The 16984-nt window shown below is 43.4% G+C and overlaps 1 protein-coding gene across 5 annotated transcripts in view; it reads right to left on the reverse strand.

The window, feature by feature from the left end:
* PIR (pirin) overlaps positions 1-16984 on the reverse strand; it is a 50269-nt gene that overhangs the window by 10653 nt on the left and 22632 nt on the right. For all 5 annotated transcript variants that reach the window (XM_075263685.1, XM_075263686.1, XM_075263683.1 and 2 more), the window contains 3 exons: positions 12644-12727; positions 9703-9909; positions 4179-4263 (listed from right to left, as the gene is read on the reverse strand). In XM_075263685.1, the coding sequence (XP_075119786.1) occupies positions 4179-4263; positions 9703-9909; positions 12644-12727 (376 nt within the window). The remainder of the gene's footprint in view (positions 1-4178; positions 4264-9702; positions 9910-12643; positions 12728-16984) is intronic.

Here is a 16984-nt window from a genome sequence, read left to right on the forward strand (position 1 = left end):
GCGCCACTGTTGTCAATTGGCAGTGCCTGGTACTGCAGCTTAGCCTGCTCAAGTAAATAGAGCTGGCTGTAGTAACCCATATTGTTCACTGGCAGCATACCTCTCAACTTTCAAAGAATAGAAAGAGGGATAAAATGTACAGTGCGCGTACCACAACGCAGCAAACTTAGTCCCACCCACTTTTAAATTGACTCCGCCCATTCACATCCATTTCTCTTTGTGCTCCCTACACAGTATAATGTTCTTACAGTCACCCTAATATTATATGCCACCACATTATAATGTCCTCCTCAAATTGACCCCACAGTATCAAGTCTCTCTCCAGCTGCATCAGTTTAATGCCCCCTGGGGCAACTAGAGGGGGACATTAAACGGGGCAGCTGGAGGAGTGCATTAAATTGTGGGGGTAACTAGAGAGGGACATTAATGTCCCCCTCCAGCTGCCCTCAGTTTAATGTTCCCCACTAGTTGCCCCCAGTTCAATGTCCTCCTCCAGTTGTCCCCATTCTAATGTTCTCCTACAGCTACCCCCAGGTTTAATGCCCCCCTCCAGTTGCCTCTAGTTTAATGCTCACTCCTTCCAAACCCAGTTTAATGTCCTTCTTTATCTGCCCCCACAGTTTAATGCTCCCTAGATCTTTCACCAAAAGTTTAATGTTCTCCTTATACTGTATGCCACACCCAGTTTAATGTCTGTCTTGAGCTGCAAAAGTTTAACATAAAAACACTGATACTCACCTCTTCTCGCTCCCCTGCTGCACACTTTACAGTCTCTTGTCCTGGGAGCTGCAGGCAAAATGTGAGTGATGTCATCACATCGTACCTACTGCTCCCGAAGCCAGAGCACATAGGGGACACAGTGATTGAGGCTGTCCGCTGCTGCTACATCACTGTATTCAACTCATCTGCATCCTCTCTGAACGCAGATGAGTTGAATCTGGGACATACCTCCCGCTAACCGGGACCGCGAGACAGTACCCGGAATCCAGGACAGTCCCACTAGATCCGGAACAGTTGGGAGGTACAGTATGTGACAGTAGTGGTGCTCTTGCTGGGAGAAAGCACCCATGTTGTCCCAATCTCATACAACCCCTTTAAGAATCTGAAATGCCTCTAAATCTCTTTTCTAAGGAAGGAGTTTGTCCGTCCTCCATGCTAGTGCCCTTTATCAAATCTGGCTGTCACATAGTGTTCATGCCACAGCCCTATCCCATGAACCACTTTCCAGACTCCTGCAAAGCTCCTTTTCTTCCCAAAAAAGTTATCTGTTCAGCCTCAGGATTGTTTATAATAAACTTGTCTTTGTGTATTGTGCGCAGAGACATATTTGGAGAGAAGGAGGAAAGGATCTATTCCAGTAAAATACAAGGGAACTTTCTGCGTGGTAACTATTGCACACAGGCACAGCTAGAATTTCTGTCCCTCCTGACAACACTCTGTAATAAAGGTTATTCCAAATTTCTCATCTCTTCACCATTCCTTTGTATGTGTTTCTGGCCGATTCACCTACTTAAAGGGATTTTTTGCCTGTATGATATTGATGTCTTTAGAATAAGTCGTCAATATACGATTGGTGAAGGTCCAACAACCCCATGGTCAGCTGCTTAAAATGATGCTGTATTCAGACAAGTACCAAACACAATGCCAATGTGTTTGGTGCCCCATTTACTTACCCAAACAGCTGATCAGGAGGGATGATGGTTATCAGATTGATGGCCTATCCTTTTTATAGAGGTTTCCTGAGCCCCCTAGTGTTTTTCCTATTACCACATATCCATAGGATAGGTCATCAGTATCTGGTCAGTGGGTTCCTGAGATCCAGTCCATGCACCGCTGCCTCCAGGCTCCAGAAGCTATAGAGGTGGAAGCAGCTCTGCTTGTATTCAGTGCCGTAACCACCGCTGTAGCAGCCGTAACCACCACTGTGGGTGCTATGGTAGGGCCCCCCTCAAGTCAAATGTTTGCTATGGCGCCCAGTCTTTCCCAGTCAAGTAATAGAAGCAGAGCTGTAGTACCTCAGTGCCACCACTAGACAGTGTACGGGGCTGCAGCTCTCTGCCTATTTCTTGAATTCTGGAGGGAGCTGGATCACCGGATCATTCAGGATCCGGTTATCAGATGACTGCCGATTAGATACTAATGACTCCTATCTTGTAAATGGTCATTAGTATCAAAACCGCTGGAGGACTCAAAAAACCCCTTTAGGCTAAGGCCCATTGTAGCAGATCACAGCCAAAAATGTTGCAGGAAACGCGTCGTGTTTTATCCTGCAGCGCTTTTCACAGAAAGTACGTAGAATTTACCTCTGCGGACTTTCTGCTTCAATGATACCTATAGGGAAACCACCGGCGTTTCTGTAGGTCTAATTGACATGCAGTGATTTCCAAAAATGCTACGATTTTGGAAATCACAGCATTTCCACTGCAGGTATTTTTCTGCAATGTGTGGATGGGATTCACTTTGCAGGGACTGTAAGACCGTCTCGTGGGCAGGAGTGATTTCTTTTTGTAAAACGTTAAATAAAAATCCCATTTTTCTGTGCTGGTAAATTTTCTACCTCTTTCCCATTCCTTTTGTAGCCAATATTAGATTTGCTGCAAAATCTGCAACAAAAAGCTGTTTCCACAGCGTGGGGCCTCAGCCTTACTGTTATGGCTGATCGATATCCACTGTCTACCCATAAGTATTCGGACACCCATGCAAATGCAAATGAAGATATCTGCGGTGTCACGCCTTCCACCGTTAAATATTGTGTAGGAAACAGCATTGGCATTAGTTGTGTGCAAGATGCCACGAAGTGCAGAGTTGTCCGATTTCGAGAAAGGGGTAATTGTGGGGTACCACAGAAATGGTTGATCCTTAAGGGACATAGCAAGAGATCTGAATTACCCAAAATTGACAGTGGCCTATGTGATTACAAAGTGGAAGGTGAACGGTGATTGTCGGAATGTGCCCCAAGTTGTCAGATCCCCGAAACTGCAGCCGTCCAAAATCGGTGAAAGAACTTACCTGTCTTCTCCAAACCGAATGGCATAAAATACCACTAGCCATCATACAAGGACTTGTGGAAAGCCCCGGAGGGTTGAGGATGTAATTGCCGCTCGTGGAGGTTCTACCAACTACTGAATATGAATAAATGTTGTTTTTCTATTCTACCACAAGTGTCCAAATACTTATTGGTAGACAGCGTATATACATGTAACCAATGACTCAAAGCACTGACTGGTGTGCAGATATATGGAGTGCTGCGGTTTGCGGCTGCGGTGTACTTGTTACTAAGAACTTCAGATTTACTATGTTGTGTTCTCTCTTGTGACCTTCGTACATCTTGTGCTAGATGCAGATGACAAAACCAGATCTGTTTGGCCAGGAGGGGCCAGCGAAGATCTCAGCTTCCCTTCTACAGCCAGCAAGACAAATCCCTAGCCAAATAAACACATTCACCAGAGTCAACAAGCTAATTTACTGTTCTATGGATGCAGGCCGTCAGTAAGACATTACCCAAGTCTCAAGTAAATAGGCGAGCATCTGTGTCAGACAGCAGGTGGAAATGAAGCAGAGTCTGCACAGCTGTTTGGCATGTCAGCGTTTCCTATGTTGGCTGACGTGTAGCCCCAGAACATGGAAAACATAGTGATCTAATATGCAGATCGAGAATACTGCTGTAGAGATGAGGAATCGGTAGAAAACACTGAGAAATGCTCAAACGCTATACAACCACAAGCAGTGATCTACAGAGGGCCCTAGATGTTGGAAATACTTGTATTCCCGCTGAAATAACAATTCCTCTATTGTTCCTCCTGGAAGTGATTGAATAAATTAACCACTGGGTGTTTCCAGTCTCATTTTCACACACTCTGGCACTGTCAGCCCAAATCAGACTCCTAATTTATTTAAGCCATTCAGTTTAGGAGGTTGTCATTTTGATGTTACCCCCTATAGATAAGATAGAGGATAACTTCATGATCACTTTAGGTCTGAACGTCGGGACCCCCACTGATCCAGAGAACGACAGCAATCCGAGATCTAGAAACCCATGAGGAATTGATCCAGAAAATAGATTGGAAAATTGTAGAACTTTCCATTATATAAAAAATAATATTTATTTGTCAAAAATCGGCCAATCCCTTTAATTTTTTTCCCAGAAATACATTACATATTGCAGAAATCATTCTCACCTTTAGGTACGGCTTGCGTGAACTTTGCATTTTTTTCTAGTTTGAAGTCCAGGTACAGAGTAGACGTTCTTGTATAGACTTTGGACTGCAATAAGTAACAATATATAAGACAATTTCTATATTAAGGGAACCATTGCAGTGTCCCAAAGATACATAGCAAGCACAAAGGGTGAGGAATACGCACATGTATCACGACATATCATTCATTCTCATCAAAGGTGAACAAAACCTTAGTGAATTTCACTGCCCAGAAAAAACATATGATAACAGCAAAACGTAATAGGAAAACAGTGCAATAAAAAGGAAAACCTCCTGAAACATTAAAACAATAAAAACTAGAGATGAGCGAGTAGTACTCATCGAGTAGGTATTCGATTGAATACTACGGTATTCGAAATACTCGTACTCGATCGAGTACCACTCGCTATTCAAATGGAAAAATTCGATGCAGAACCAGCATTGATTGGGTGAATGCTATACAGTCGGCCAATCAACGCTGGTTCTTCTCCTACCTTTAGAAGTCTTCTCCGTGCAGCTTCCCCGCGGCGTCTTCCGGCTCTTCATTCACTCTGCCAGGCATCGGGACTGGGCAGAGCCGACTGCGCATGTCAGCTTGTAGTGCGGGCATGCGCAGTTGGCTCTGCCCAGGCCCGATGCCTGGCAGAGTGAATGAAGAGCCGGAAGATGCCGCGGGGACACTGCACGGAGAAGACTTCTCGGAGGATCCAGCCTGACCCTCACACGTGGACTTGGTAAGTATAATTTGATCGAACGTTGCCTACCCCTGAAACGAGCATTTCCCCCCATAGACTATAATAGGGTTCGATATTTGATTCGAGTAGTTGAACATTGAGAGGCTACTCGAAACGAATATCGAACCTCGAACATTTTACTGTTCGTTCATCTGTAATAAAGACTCTATTCACATACATATATGCTCCTTAGCTTATTTAAAGGGGATATCCACCTTTATAAAATTGATCACCTATCACTAAAATCGCCATCGATTGAGGTCCAACTGTTGGCACCCCCACAGAGTAACTGTTTACACGAATATGCAGCACCCAGCATAGTTTACATTACACTCGCCAGACTGTTAATAGTATCAGGTATGAGTAGTACGGTGATGTCCCATGCATGTCTATGGGGCAATGCTGCAGTACCGATTCTCACCACTACCGGGAGCAGCGTGAACATGGCCAGGCGATGCGTGCTCATGTAAATAGCTGATCTGCAGAGGTCCCAACTGTTGGACCATTTATAATGCATAAAGGTCATCTTCCCTAATAAGACCACCACCCTGAAATACTGCTTTTTAATGGAATTTGGGCTAGTCATCGCAAAGACGCTTCAGTGTTGATATACCATGCAGGGCAATGCTTCCGAACTAAGACACAAAGATTAACGGTGTCAAGACAAGTGGGAGCCATCAGTCTGAAGAAGAAAGGGTTAGTGGAACCATAAGTTCCAGCTCTCATACGATGTGTCTATTGTGACATGCATATGTTTGTTTAAGAGGGAAGACTTGATGGCATTTATCCTTTGAATTAGGGTAGTGATTTGGCCACGTATCCATCTTCTTAGAAGTTTCTATGATTGAAGTTCTGGAGGACTAAGGAAAATCTAACAAGCCAAGCAGGCAACATTGGGAGAGGGATCAAACATACACTAAGCCCATATGATCACAAAGTAAGAGACACCTGAATTCCTGTATTTTGCCAGAGTTTTGAGCACATTTGGGGTACATGTCATCCCTACCAGGGCAATACCAACCAACATGAGCGGACAAACATGGTTAGTATAACATCTCTACCTGTTCGGGTCACTGCGCCACCCTCTGCTCGCTTGCTGCGGTGCAGGAGGCATGTGCAGTTTAATTCCTTGCTTAGAGTTTTTGGTTGCACTGTGTGAACACGGCTCTTGTTATATAATTGAATTTCCACCACACCCGTCTTCTGCCCTTATTTGCCTCTGTTCATGAAATGGTTAATTCTAGTCTTGCCCTGTGATTGACAGCCGGCCTTCCTATCAAGTCCAGGGTGGGTTCTTCCTCCCTATTTATGCTTGGCTCTAATTCACATTGGTGCTTGCTATTGCCTTGTGCGTGCTGGCTTTTGCTGTTTTTTCTTGCATTCTGATTCTTGACCTCTGGCTTTCCCTATTGACTACTCTTTTGGATATCGATTTTGACACTGCATTGCTCGACTGTTACTGACCCCTGGCTAGCTGACCACCCTTTGTTGTTTGTCTTGTCTGCATTTTGTGTGTCACGTATTTAGGAAGGGTTCTGTCGTCCAGTTGTCGCCTATTACCTAGGATAGGACTGGCAAGCAGGAAGGGACAGTGGGGGGTTTCAGACCAGGGCTCACTGTCTCTTGTGCCCCTTCCTCCTGGGTTCATCTACAGCACTGGGGAACTGCTGCCTGGCACTTCCCTTACAGTTAGTGTATAGATATGGGAGACCCTTTAATGATAATGGATGAATACCTCAATGAGAATCCCAAGAATCTCTTCCAATCCAGTCTCAAGGACTTGTTCACCTAATAGACCTAATTCTTTATATGTGCGACAAAACCCAATGTTTATAATGCAGTTAGTGGACATGTAGATATCCTGTATAGCTGTTAGCAGGGTCCTTTAGATCATGTGTCCATATTTTCTAGGTCCACCAGGACCGCAAACCACAAACCAACCCTAAGCTTAGTAAACCAGAGACCCCCATGCAATACAGAAAAGTCATGGGGGGAATGAAAAACAATAAAAAAAAAAAAAAAAAAAAAAAAAAAGGCAAAATGCTTAAACATATAAATTATAGATTCTAACATTTTCCATTAAATATGGTGGAAAGATACCACAGGTCTGCTGGACCATCCGCTGCACATCATTATTTACTGGCCGGTCCATATAGCAATAACTCACCGCTACAACATTGACTCGCTCACCGTGAATAATTGGAACAAGAACACAAAAAGACAACCAACATCAGTTTTCACTTATTCTACATGTTACCGATTTACATACTTGCTGTCTGAGTTGCTTTTGTTTTTTTCCTAAAATAAAGTTGATATGAGAGGATCTTCTGAAGACGGGGAGATGAAAGGAGGCAGCAGAGTGGATGACGGCTGGTGAATTATTTTATGTGCTACATGTTTTCTTCTACTGTGTTTTAAGCGTAATATAAAGCAACTGTGTTTAAGGAATTGTATACTTTTCTACATTCCGATTTTGTAGATGGTTTTGCCAAAAATAAGCTAAAAAGTTATCTCACTGCGACCAGCTGTAATTTGCAGGAGAATATGGCATGACGTGTTCAATTTCTATGCAGCGCCTCCGCAGGGAAAAAGAAGAACTTCATGGTGTAAATGAAATTAGTGTGCAACAAGGGAAAGATGTGCAGAGAAAGACAAGTCGTATGTGGAGGAGTCTCTATTAACTATAGAGGTCTGTGGATAGTCCTCCACCCTCTAGTGCACTGGAGTATAAGTGAAGGGTCCTTTCATCCCAAGTAATCTTTCCAACCTATTGATGAATCTCCTAGTAAGTTTTTCACTTTATAAGATCTTTAGAAGTTGTTGATATCACTCTAACAGTAGTGTCTTAATTCCAGGGTGTCTTGATGTCAGGAGCCCCCTGTTAAGGGTGTGATGGTGTCTGGAAGGGCAAAGTAAAGGCCTCTTAAGAGAAACCTTCTGCAACTTTTTAGGGTATGTTCATACGGAGTCTTTTGCAGGCGGATTTTGGCGTGTAATCCTCCTGCAAAAATGGCTCACATTGACTTCAATGGGAGCCGCTAGCTTTTTTTCCGCTAGCTAGTAGCGGAAAAAATAAAGTGACATGCAATATCTTGCAGCGGATTCCGTGGCTGAGTCAGCGGCAGTGTCCAAGGCTCGAGACACGTTCCTGTTTAGGCCCATTCATTCGGGCCTAATCAGGAGCGGGATGCCGCAACAGAAAACCGAATCACTGCATCCCGTCGCGGCTTGCTGCACCAAAAAAAAAAAAACACACGGCAGAAAACTTTTCTGCTGCGTGAACTAGCCCTGTATCCATGTCCTCTGCCTAAGACACTAAGGTGCTATGTCTCAGTATTAACAGTGGTTTAGGAGCACTGTAGTATAATTGGTAGGTGAATGATCTCCATTACGCTGTTAGCATGCCATATGTGGCACAATTTAACTGTGTGAACAGTAACCTGTAAAAACCCATTTGCAGCCAGTACTTCAATTTCAGGGACTTTTTATTTCCGTGAACATGCAGCACAGACATCACAGTCCTTACTGGATAACACTATTTTCAATACCTTCCCTACAAATATGACGGTAACCCATCGGCAGGCACTGTTTTAGGATAAAATGCAAGATATTGTAGAAGCTTTTTCTGTTGCAGATTTTGCTGCGGTTTTTTTGGGCCCAAAGCCAAGAATAACTACTAAAGCAATGGGAAATATATTGTAAGGGTTGGTTCACATCTGCGTTGGTATTCCGTTAGAGGGAGTCTGCATGGGGACCCCCCTTAATGGAATACCAAACGCAATTGCAAGCGCTGTGCAGTAAAAGCACACGGATCCCCATAGACTATAATGGGGTCCGTGTGCTTACCACCAGATCTCCGCAGGGAACATGCAGAGAGGAAAATAGTTCACAATCTACTTTCCTGTCCGCATGATTTGTGCTGTCAGCACGCGGCAAGCACCTGGACCCCATTATAGTCTATGGGGTCCGTGTGCTTTCACTGCACAGTGCTTGCAAATGCATTTGGAATTCCGTTCGGGGGGGTCTCCATGCGGACTCACCTGAATAGAATACAAACGCAGATGTGAACGAGGGGTAAGTTCTTATACTTCTCCCTTTTCCTCCATCCACTCCTGGTTCAAAAAAAAAAAAGAAACTAAATCTGCAGCAAAAAAAAAAAAAGCTGCGTTTCCGCAACGTGGGGCCTTATTCTTAAGACTTTCTAATCTAACTTTACACAACTCAGTTTCTGACAAAATTTTGGTGTATTCTGATGCACATTAAGCCCCATCTCTTTTCAACCTACAAGTCCCAGCTATGGGTCAGACAAGGCACAGAAAATAATAGAAAGTGTCTAAAGCCTATAGAAAATGCCGTGTGAAGCATGTCCGCCAGTCTTTGGAACAAATTACACCAGAATACTGGAGCATTTTGTATTAGTTTATCTGCACCATTATGTTCGCAATATTCTCTTATAGCAACATGAAAGTTCAGTTATTAAATAGGCTTTTCAAGACTAGAATATCGATGACCCATCAGATTAACTGTGTGAAGAGACAGCAGCCTTTAGACAAGCACCGCAGGCTCCACACTTGTACATTGTATAGCAGCTGCGCTTGGTTTCAACGCTTATTCTCATTCCCTTGAATGGGACTGAGCTGCAAACAAGCCTTTTGACATTACTGGCCAGTGAAGGATAAACAATGCTCATCCCTTTAAATTATTTATGTTTGGGATTTTACATGTAAATTTAGTAAAACTCATAAAATATAGCTAAACAATAAGTAACTGACCTTGATTCCCATTGACTCTCCAGAAATAACAGTGACGGTGACGCCATCTTTGGATGGTTTGGGAATGTCAGCGCTCTTTAGCTCTTGGTATTCTGGTGGTATCATCTTCTCAGAACTTTTCAGGTTAACCCACAGTTGTAATCCATGAGCTGGTTTATCCGTACAAGGCATCTCTGCATGGACAATACCGCGGCCAGCTGTCATCCACTAGATCAGAAATAACATACAAGCTATTAAAAAAGGAGAGGTAACATTATATTATCACACATTTTATTTACTACCATGAATAATAGGTTTCTACAGCCATCCAAGTAAGGGCTCAGTCCTTCTACCGAGGCCTTAGATGGTTAAAAGTAGACAACCAATAGTCATGGCCATTAAAGTAGTTGCTGTATCAGAGACAACCCCTTTAAAAAAATGAGGCTGACTGTCCCGGGTGTTTCTCTTATCACACATCTGATTATGCCGAGAGAAGTCACAACCATACAGACACATATTATATGGCATTCAATAAGATGAATGGGCCTCTATGTAAAACAAGGGTGATCGGGGGAGGCCAGAACCAGAGTAGCTTGTACATATCGGCTCCCTGTTCTTGCTCATAAATCAGGATTTCCAAATGGAGGGCTCAGTTCCTAATCGGGAATATGGACATTGGCTGGCTTTATGACAATTGTTCTTGCAAGATTTCTACAAAGGAGCATTGCTCCTATACATCCAATCACACCTATGTTTAAGATAAGATAAGATAATCCTTTAATAGTCCCACAGTGGGGAGATTTCAGCATGTTACAGCAGCATAGTAGTACAGGTACAGGATAATGCACAGTAATATAATACAGAAGTAGTAGACACACATATGCTGAGAAGAGAAGATATACTAGGAGTCCATAGCAGCTAAGGAACGGAAGAGAAAGAAGGAAGACTTCATAGTCATAATCATTAGTTGTCTGTGCGGAGTGATCTTCGCTTGGTTTGATGTAGATTATACAGCCTGGTCGCGGTTGGAAGGAAGGACCTGTGATAGCTCCTTCTCACACTTGGGGTGAAGCAGACGGTCACTTACAGTGCTGCCGAGTCCCATCAAGGTCCCATACATGGGGTGGGATTTGTTCTCCTGCATGGAGGTCACCACAGACAGTATCCTTCTGTCACCCACCACCTGTACTGGGTCCAAGGGGCTCCCCAGGACAGAGTTTAGTGAGAAAATACAAACATAATGTATATGCAGATCCAGGTAGGGGTCCAGGAGACCCACTTAAAGCTAACGGCTCTAAAGAGAATGTGCACATCTATTTTTAACTGTGTTATAAACTTTTTACCATTTTACACAAAGTTCCTCGTGCTGTGTTGGACTCTACTAAGAAAATGATCTCATGGGTTATTTCTGTATCAAGCCACATAAAACACACCCTAGTAGCTTAGCTCCAAAGCCACCTTTAAGTGAGGTTTTTTTCTGCTCAACGTTGCACTACAGCCTGGGCTCACTTTAATATCCTCTGGTATTCTGGCTGGTCATATCAACCCCATATTTATTAATGTATTTTGTATAGCGCCATCATATTCCGCAGCGCTTATAATTCACATATAGGGCTCACAATCTACATTCAGAGTGGGAGGAAACCGGAGTAACCAGAGGAAGCCGAACAAACACAGGAAGAACATACAAACTCCTTGTAGAGGTTGTCCTTGGTAGGATTTGAACCCAGGACTCCTGTACTGGAAGGCAACAGTCCTAACCACAGAGCCCCCGTGCCACCCATATAGAATGATAATAAATTAATGTAAATTACTATCAAATATTACACTAAGTTCTCTAGGTCTTGGCCATAAATTACATTTCCCTCCACTGTAAGAGGTATGACTTTTTGATTATTTGTTGGTGAGAATATTTTCCTTATAAGAATTTAGAATTCAGTATCCGTTATATAGAGACTGGTCAGATTCTGATGCGTTTTCCATTACTCTAAGTATAAAAATATTATTTCTGTCAAACCTGCCAAGATTACCATCAGAGGCTGAAAGGAACTCCTGCATTTTGGGACAGCAGCCAAATTAGGATTAATTATATTATACAATTAATAATATTATGTAATTATACGAATAGCGTATCACTATCACTAGCTTTTCAATAACTTAAGAGAATAGTTTCTGCTCCTGATGGGGCATTTACACTTGCACCCGTGTCCATCCTGTGTCATTCCGACGGGTTTCAGTTCTAAGTCCCAGAGAAACTGGATAGGGGACGGCTTGGCGGCCAAAAAAATGGTTTCCCCGCGGAGAGGCTGCAGGCAGAACCGGCGGATTGCTTTTAAAATCCATTCAAATGAATGTGTTTTAAAACTGACTGCCGGCAAGCCGTCCCTTGACCTGTTTCTCCGGGGCTTAGGACGGAAACCCGGCAGAATGACACAGGGCACACAGGGGCGCAAGCGTGAACGCCCCCTGACTGACCATGGCTGTCAGCCTTTTGTGAAGGAGCCGGAGTTGGTGTCGATCTGTGAAAAAATGGAGGAGTTGGTGGTTAGGCTTACCAACTCACAGTCCTTCACCTGTAGAACTGATGTCAACTTGCCTTCAAAACCAAGTATGACGCTGTCTAACAAGAATACTGCTTGCAAAAAATACTCATAAATCTAACAGATCTCTTATGAATAATTTCAACGTCAGGCCATTTTCCTGGAAATTCCCTTTAAAGGGTTTGTCCAGAATTTTTTTTTTATATCCAATGATGGCACTTTGTTGTCAATGGGAGTTGAGATGCTGTAACAACGCCAGGCCACTATACAGTGTATGGAGGCATCTGCTTCTGGCTCCGTATACTGTATTGTACAGGTGGTGATCTCAGAGATATAGAAAAAAATAAAAAAAAACCTGGACAACCCCTATGGACAATTTTTTATAGCCCAAAACAACCCAACTCTAGTTATAACGTACTTACCTGCAAGTCTCCAGGGTCCAATCTGCCAACGTGTCCACAAAAATCTTCATGCGCCATCGACCCTCCATCCAGTAGATAAGAAACCTAATGGAAATAAATGTACAGTATATTTGGATATTGTATCATCATTGTAGACATATCGATCACTTCTTATCAATTTTTCATCAAACTAAAAGAACACTGCAGCCAATACAGATACTTTGTTATGTCTATTGTCAGACGTCAAAGTAAAAATTGCTGGGCCGTGTCTTACTCCCTTAGGAGAGAATTCTATGAAGTTGCTTAAAGCAGGTGCTCTATAGGATGTCATAAAGTATTGGTGTACACATGACATGAATGTGTCTAATGACATCCGGCATTACATAGGCAAACCATCGATCTGAGGAAGCAATGTGTAATCCCTTATTTTTCCCTGTGGTGGCGCTGCAAAGATACTGAATACAAACAAACTGCTTATTGCTGGTGAAGTGAGGGTCCTAGTAAGGGAACCTTATGAGGTGAGATTAATGCTAAGGGACTAGAGATGAGCAAGTAGTGAAACATTCGAGATTCGCACGAATGATTCATGCGGGCAGTGTGCGGCAATCACACGGAGCCCATTATATACTATGGGGTCCATGTGCTTAACTGTCCAGCGCTTGCAGTTGCGCTGATATTCCGTTCAGAGGGGGGGGGGGTCCTCCTGCAGACTCCATCCGGACGGGAGGCAAGCGCTAATGTGAGCCGGCCCTTACTCGTCCTGCAGAACCAGCATTGATTGGCCGAATGCTATACACTGTATAGCATTCGGCCAATCAACACTGGTTCTGAATTGAATCTTTACTGCGAATAGGAGTAGTATTCGATAGAGTATGAGTATTTCGAATACCGTAGTATTCGTTTGATCTAATACTACTCACTCATCTCTATAAGGGACCCTTGTAGTAAACAAACCCTTTTATGCTCCATCCCCCCACAGTAACTATTTCCTAGGTGCCAGCATTATAGAGGGTAAGCAATCAGATCCAGACAATATAGAACACAACTGCATCAATGAAGAAGATATTATTATGAAAATTGTTACCAACATTAAGTTGGTTTTTTTGGTGGAGTCTGCAGACCGCACAGCTAACACTCCTGGAGCTGAGGCAGCGCCACCTACTGGATCCACAACACACCGGATTTAGACCACTCCATCTTAGTCTCAGCTGCAAAGGTAGGGGCCAAATGGTGAAGCAGGGAGCGACCAGCTCTCTGCTTCACCATTGTTTTCAACTCATCTGCATCTAGAGGCATTGAAGTAGTCATACCCACTGCCCAAGACAGTAGGACAACAAATGCAGGACTGTCCCAAGGGAGCCCCCGCTACCATAGGGCCCACTGCAAGTGCACCATTGATCCAATGGTTAAAAGAAGCCCTGTCTATGCAGCATTAGCACAGCAGCAGATCGGGAAGAATTTATACTTGTTATTGAAAAGATTTTATCTTTTAATCCATTTCGAGCCCGATGTCACCATTAGGCCCTTTTAAAGGAGCCTTTTGACTAAGTGATTTCAGTTGTGACCATAAGTGAATACTGTATCTTCATGTAAAATAGGAGTCTGCTTCCAGAAGAGCCTATGAATCCAAGGACTCCATGCACCACTGCACAGCCTCCAGGTTCAGGGCAATGCTGTATGCTCGGTCCCTTATGGAGGGCAGGGAATATTTCGAAATCCAATGTATTAATGTCATCACTGCTGTACGTAAGTACTGTGCACGTGAAGATTGAGATTCCTGCAGACATTCTTCACATGTCAGAGCCCTGTGTGATGGTCTGCACTGTTATACGGCTCTGTCTATGGAATTCCCAGAAGTCCCTCCATTATGTAATTGCAGACCAGGCTTTATATCATGTTAAACTTTACCAGCATTCCTCCAGGTGAGCGCCATGTGCTTCCAATTGTGTGCCACATAGCTGATGTTGTTTAGCATTAGAAACTTTGTGGAAGTCTACTGTTCAACCTATAACTAAAGTGCTATATGTGTATATTTATACATATACATACATACATACATACATACATACATACATGTATACACATACAAGCCCCACTCATGCAGCAGAAACAATCTGCAGTTTACTCCCTGAATGACACAAGGACTAACCCTCCTGCGGATTTGCGGACACATGTGTGGTAGACATCTCAGTGTCAGCCTTGGGTTTGTTCTGTGGATTCTTCGGTCAAATACACATTGGCCCAGATTTACTATTGTGGTTACATCTAGACACTGGCAGAAAAGTGGCACATCTTTGGCAAAACGTGGCATATAGTTCGGGTCAAATTTTTTCCAACCTTTGCTAGACACGCAAGTGTGAATTTTTAGAAAAAGGGAGCATGGCATAAATGTGCCACAATGTGCCAGAATGGTGCTGTAAAACTCTATCTCCAAGTAAGGCTATGTTCAAATCTGCATTAAAGTCTCCATTTGTGAGTCTAAAGTCATCGGATGAAAAGTCCTGCAAGTCCGATTTTTTTTGTCCAGCAGTTTCGGTTTAGAAGAGCAGACAGACACCCGACAGATCCCATTATAGTTAGTGGAGTCTGTTGGGCTCCGTATGTGACCACTGTTGTAGTTGTTCGCCTGAAGATCGATACTAGTATGAACCTAGTGTAAGGCCTCATTCACATCTGCGTTGGTATTCCGTCCGGGAAAGTACGTATGAGGACCCCCCCGAATGGAATAGCGAATGCAACTGCAAACGGTGTGCCAGTGAAAGCACACGAACCCCGTAGACTATAATGGGGTCCATGTGCTTGCCGCCAGATTTCCGCAGGGATCATGCGCACAGGAAAGTACTTCACAATCTACTTTCCTGCCTGCATGATTCGTGCGGGCAGCGTGCGGCAAGCACACGGACCCCATTATAGTCTATGGGGTCCATGTGCTTTCACTGCACAGCGCTTGCACTTGTGTTCAGTATTCCGTTCAGGTGGTCCCCATGAGGACTCCCCAAACGGAATACTGAACGCAGATGTGAATGAAGGGTAAGATATGAACAAGATGGTACAAACTTATTCTAGACAGTGTGAAGATACACCAGATTATCCAGCATCAGCCACTTGTCTTGTCTGCTTGACTAAGTTTACACTGTGCAACTATTACTAAATCTGGGCCATTGTATTTGCCATGTGCACATCACAGATATGAGATCACATCCTAATAATATTATGTCATAGAATTATCTTATAACAAACCATTCAGGTTTACAATGCAACTTCTACATTTCCTTGGTAAGATCTCATGTCATGCCATTTCTTTCATGCAGTAACACTTAGCATCTGCAGTGGAAAATCTGCAGTATCCAGATCTTATGTAAGTCCCAGCCTGTCAGGGGTGAAGGGGCAGAAGAACTATCCTGTGCTCATGCTCTAAGCTAACTATAAAGTACTTACACTGCAAACATCATGGAAACCAAAGTATCGCTCAATCCATATTCAAGCATACAAAGTGGTGAACTGAAATCAATGTAATAAAATGTAGTAGTACAGTGCCCTCTAATGGTGACTTTAGAGATTGCAAACTCAATGCAATAAGTTAAAAAATAAATCACTTCCGAGAGTTTCTATTTTTCCCTGTTTAAGCTTAAATTCGTGTAATTTATTTATTATTTTTTTTAAATTTTTTATGAAATTCATGAAAGAAAGGAATATATAAGTTATACATCAGAGACATACGTCATAGTAGAGCATTCTGGTTTCCGCAAATAATGTTATTCTCTCAGTATTATTTCCTCATGGTTTTTAAGATCTCTACTTAATGCCATTCAATAGGAATCTAAGAACCTAAGTAAGTGGAACACTATTGGATTATGGGGGTTTTGGCAGCAAAACTGCATGGGCAGTAACAAAATAGCCCATAATCAATCAGTTCCATTCATTTAAAGGGGTTGTCCCAAGATTTGATGTTAACCCCTATTGAGAAGCGATGGCTCCCTGACTGGTTGAGGTTTGACCACTTGGACCACCACCAATCCCAAGAATGAGGCCTCTATTCTTCCATCCTGATAGACAAGCTGAGCACTACACGGAGCATGTGCACAGCCAACAGAGATGGGGGGACATGAATCTGGGGGCAGAGATGGAGGGGACATGAACTGTGGGCAGAGATGGAGGGGACATGAATCTGGGGGCAGAGATGGAGGGGACATGAATCTGGGGGCAGAGATGGAGGGGACATGAATCTGGGGGCAGAGATGGAGGGACATGAATCTGGGGGCAGAGATGGGGGACATGAACTGTGGGCAGAGATGGAGGGGACATGAATCTGGGGGCAGAGATGGAGGGGACATGAATCTGGGGGCAGAGATGGGGGACATG

Source organism: Leptodactylus fuscus, chromosome 2 (genome assembly GCF_031893055.1).
Source record: "Leptodactylus fuscus isolate aLepFus1 chromosome 2, aLepFus1.hap2, whole genome shotgun sequence".
NCBI classification, from domain to species: domain Eukaryota; kingdom Metazoa; phylum Chordata; class Amphibia; order Anura; family Leptodactylidae; genus Leptodactylus; species Leptodactylus fuscus.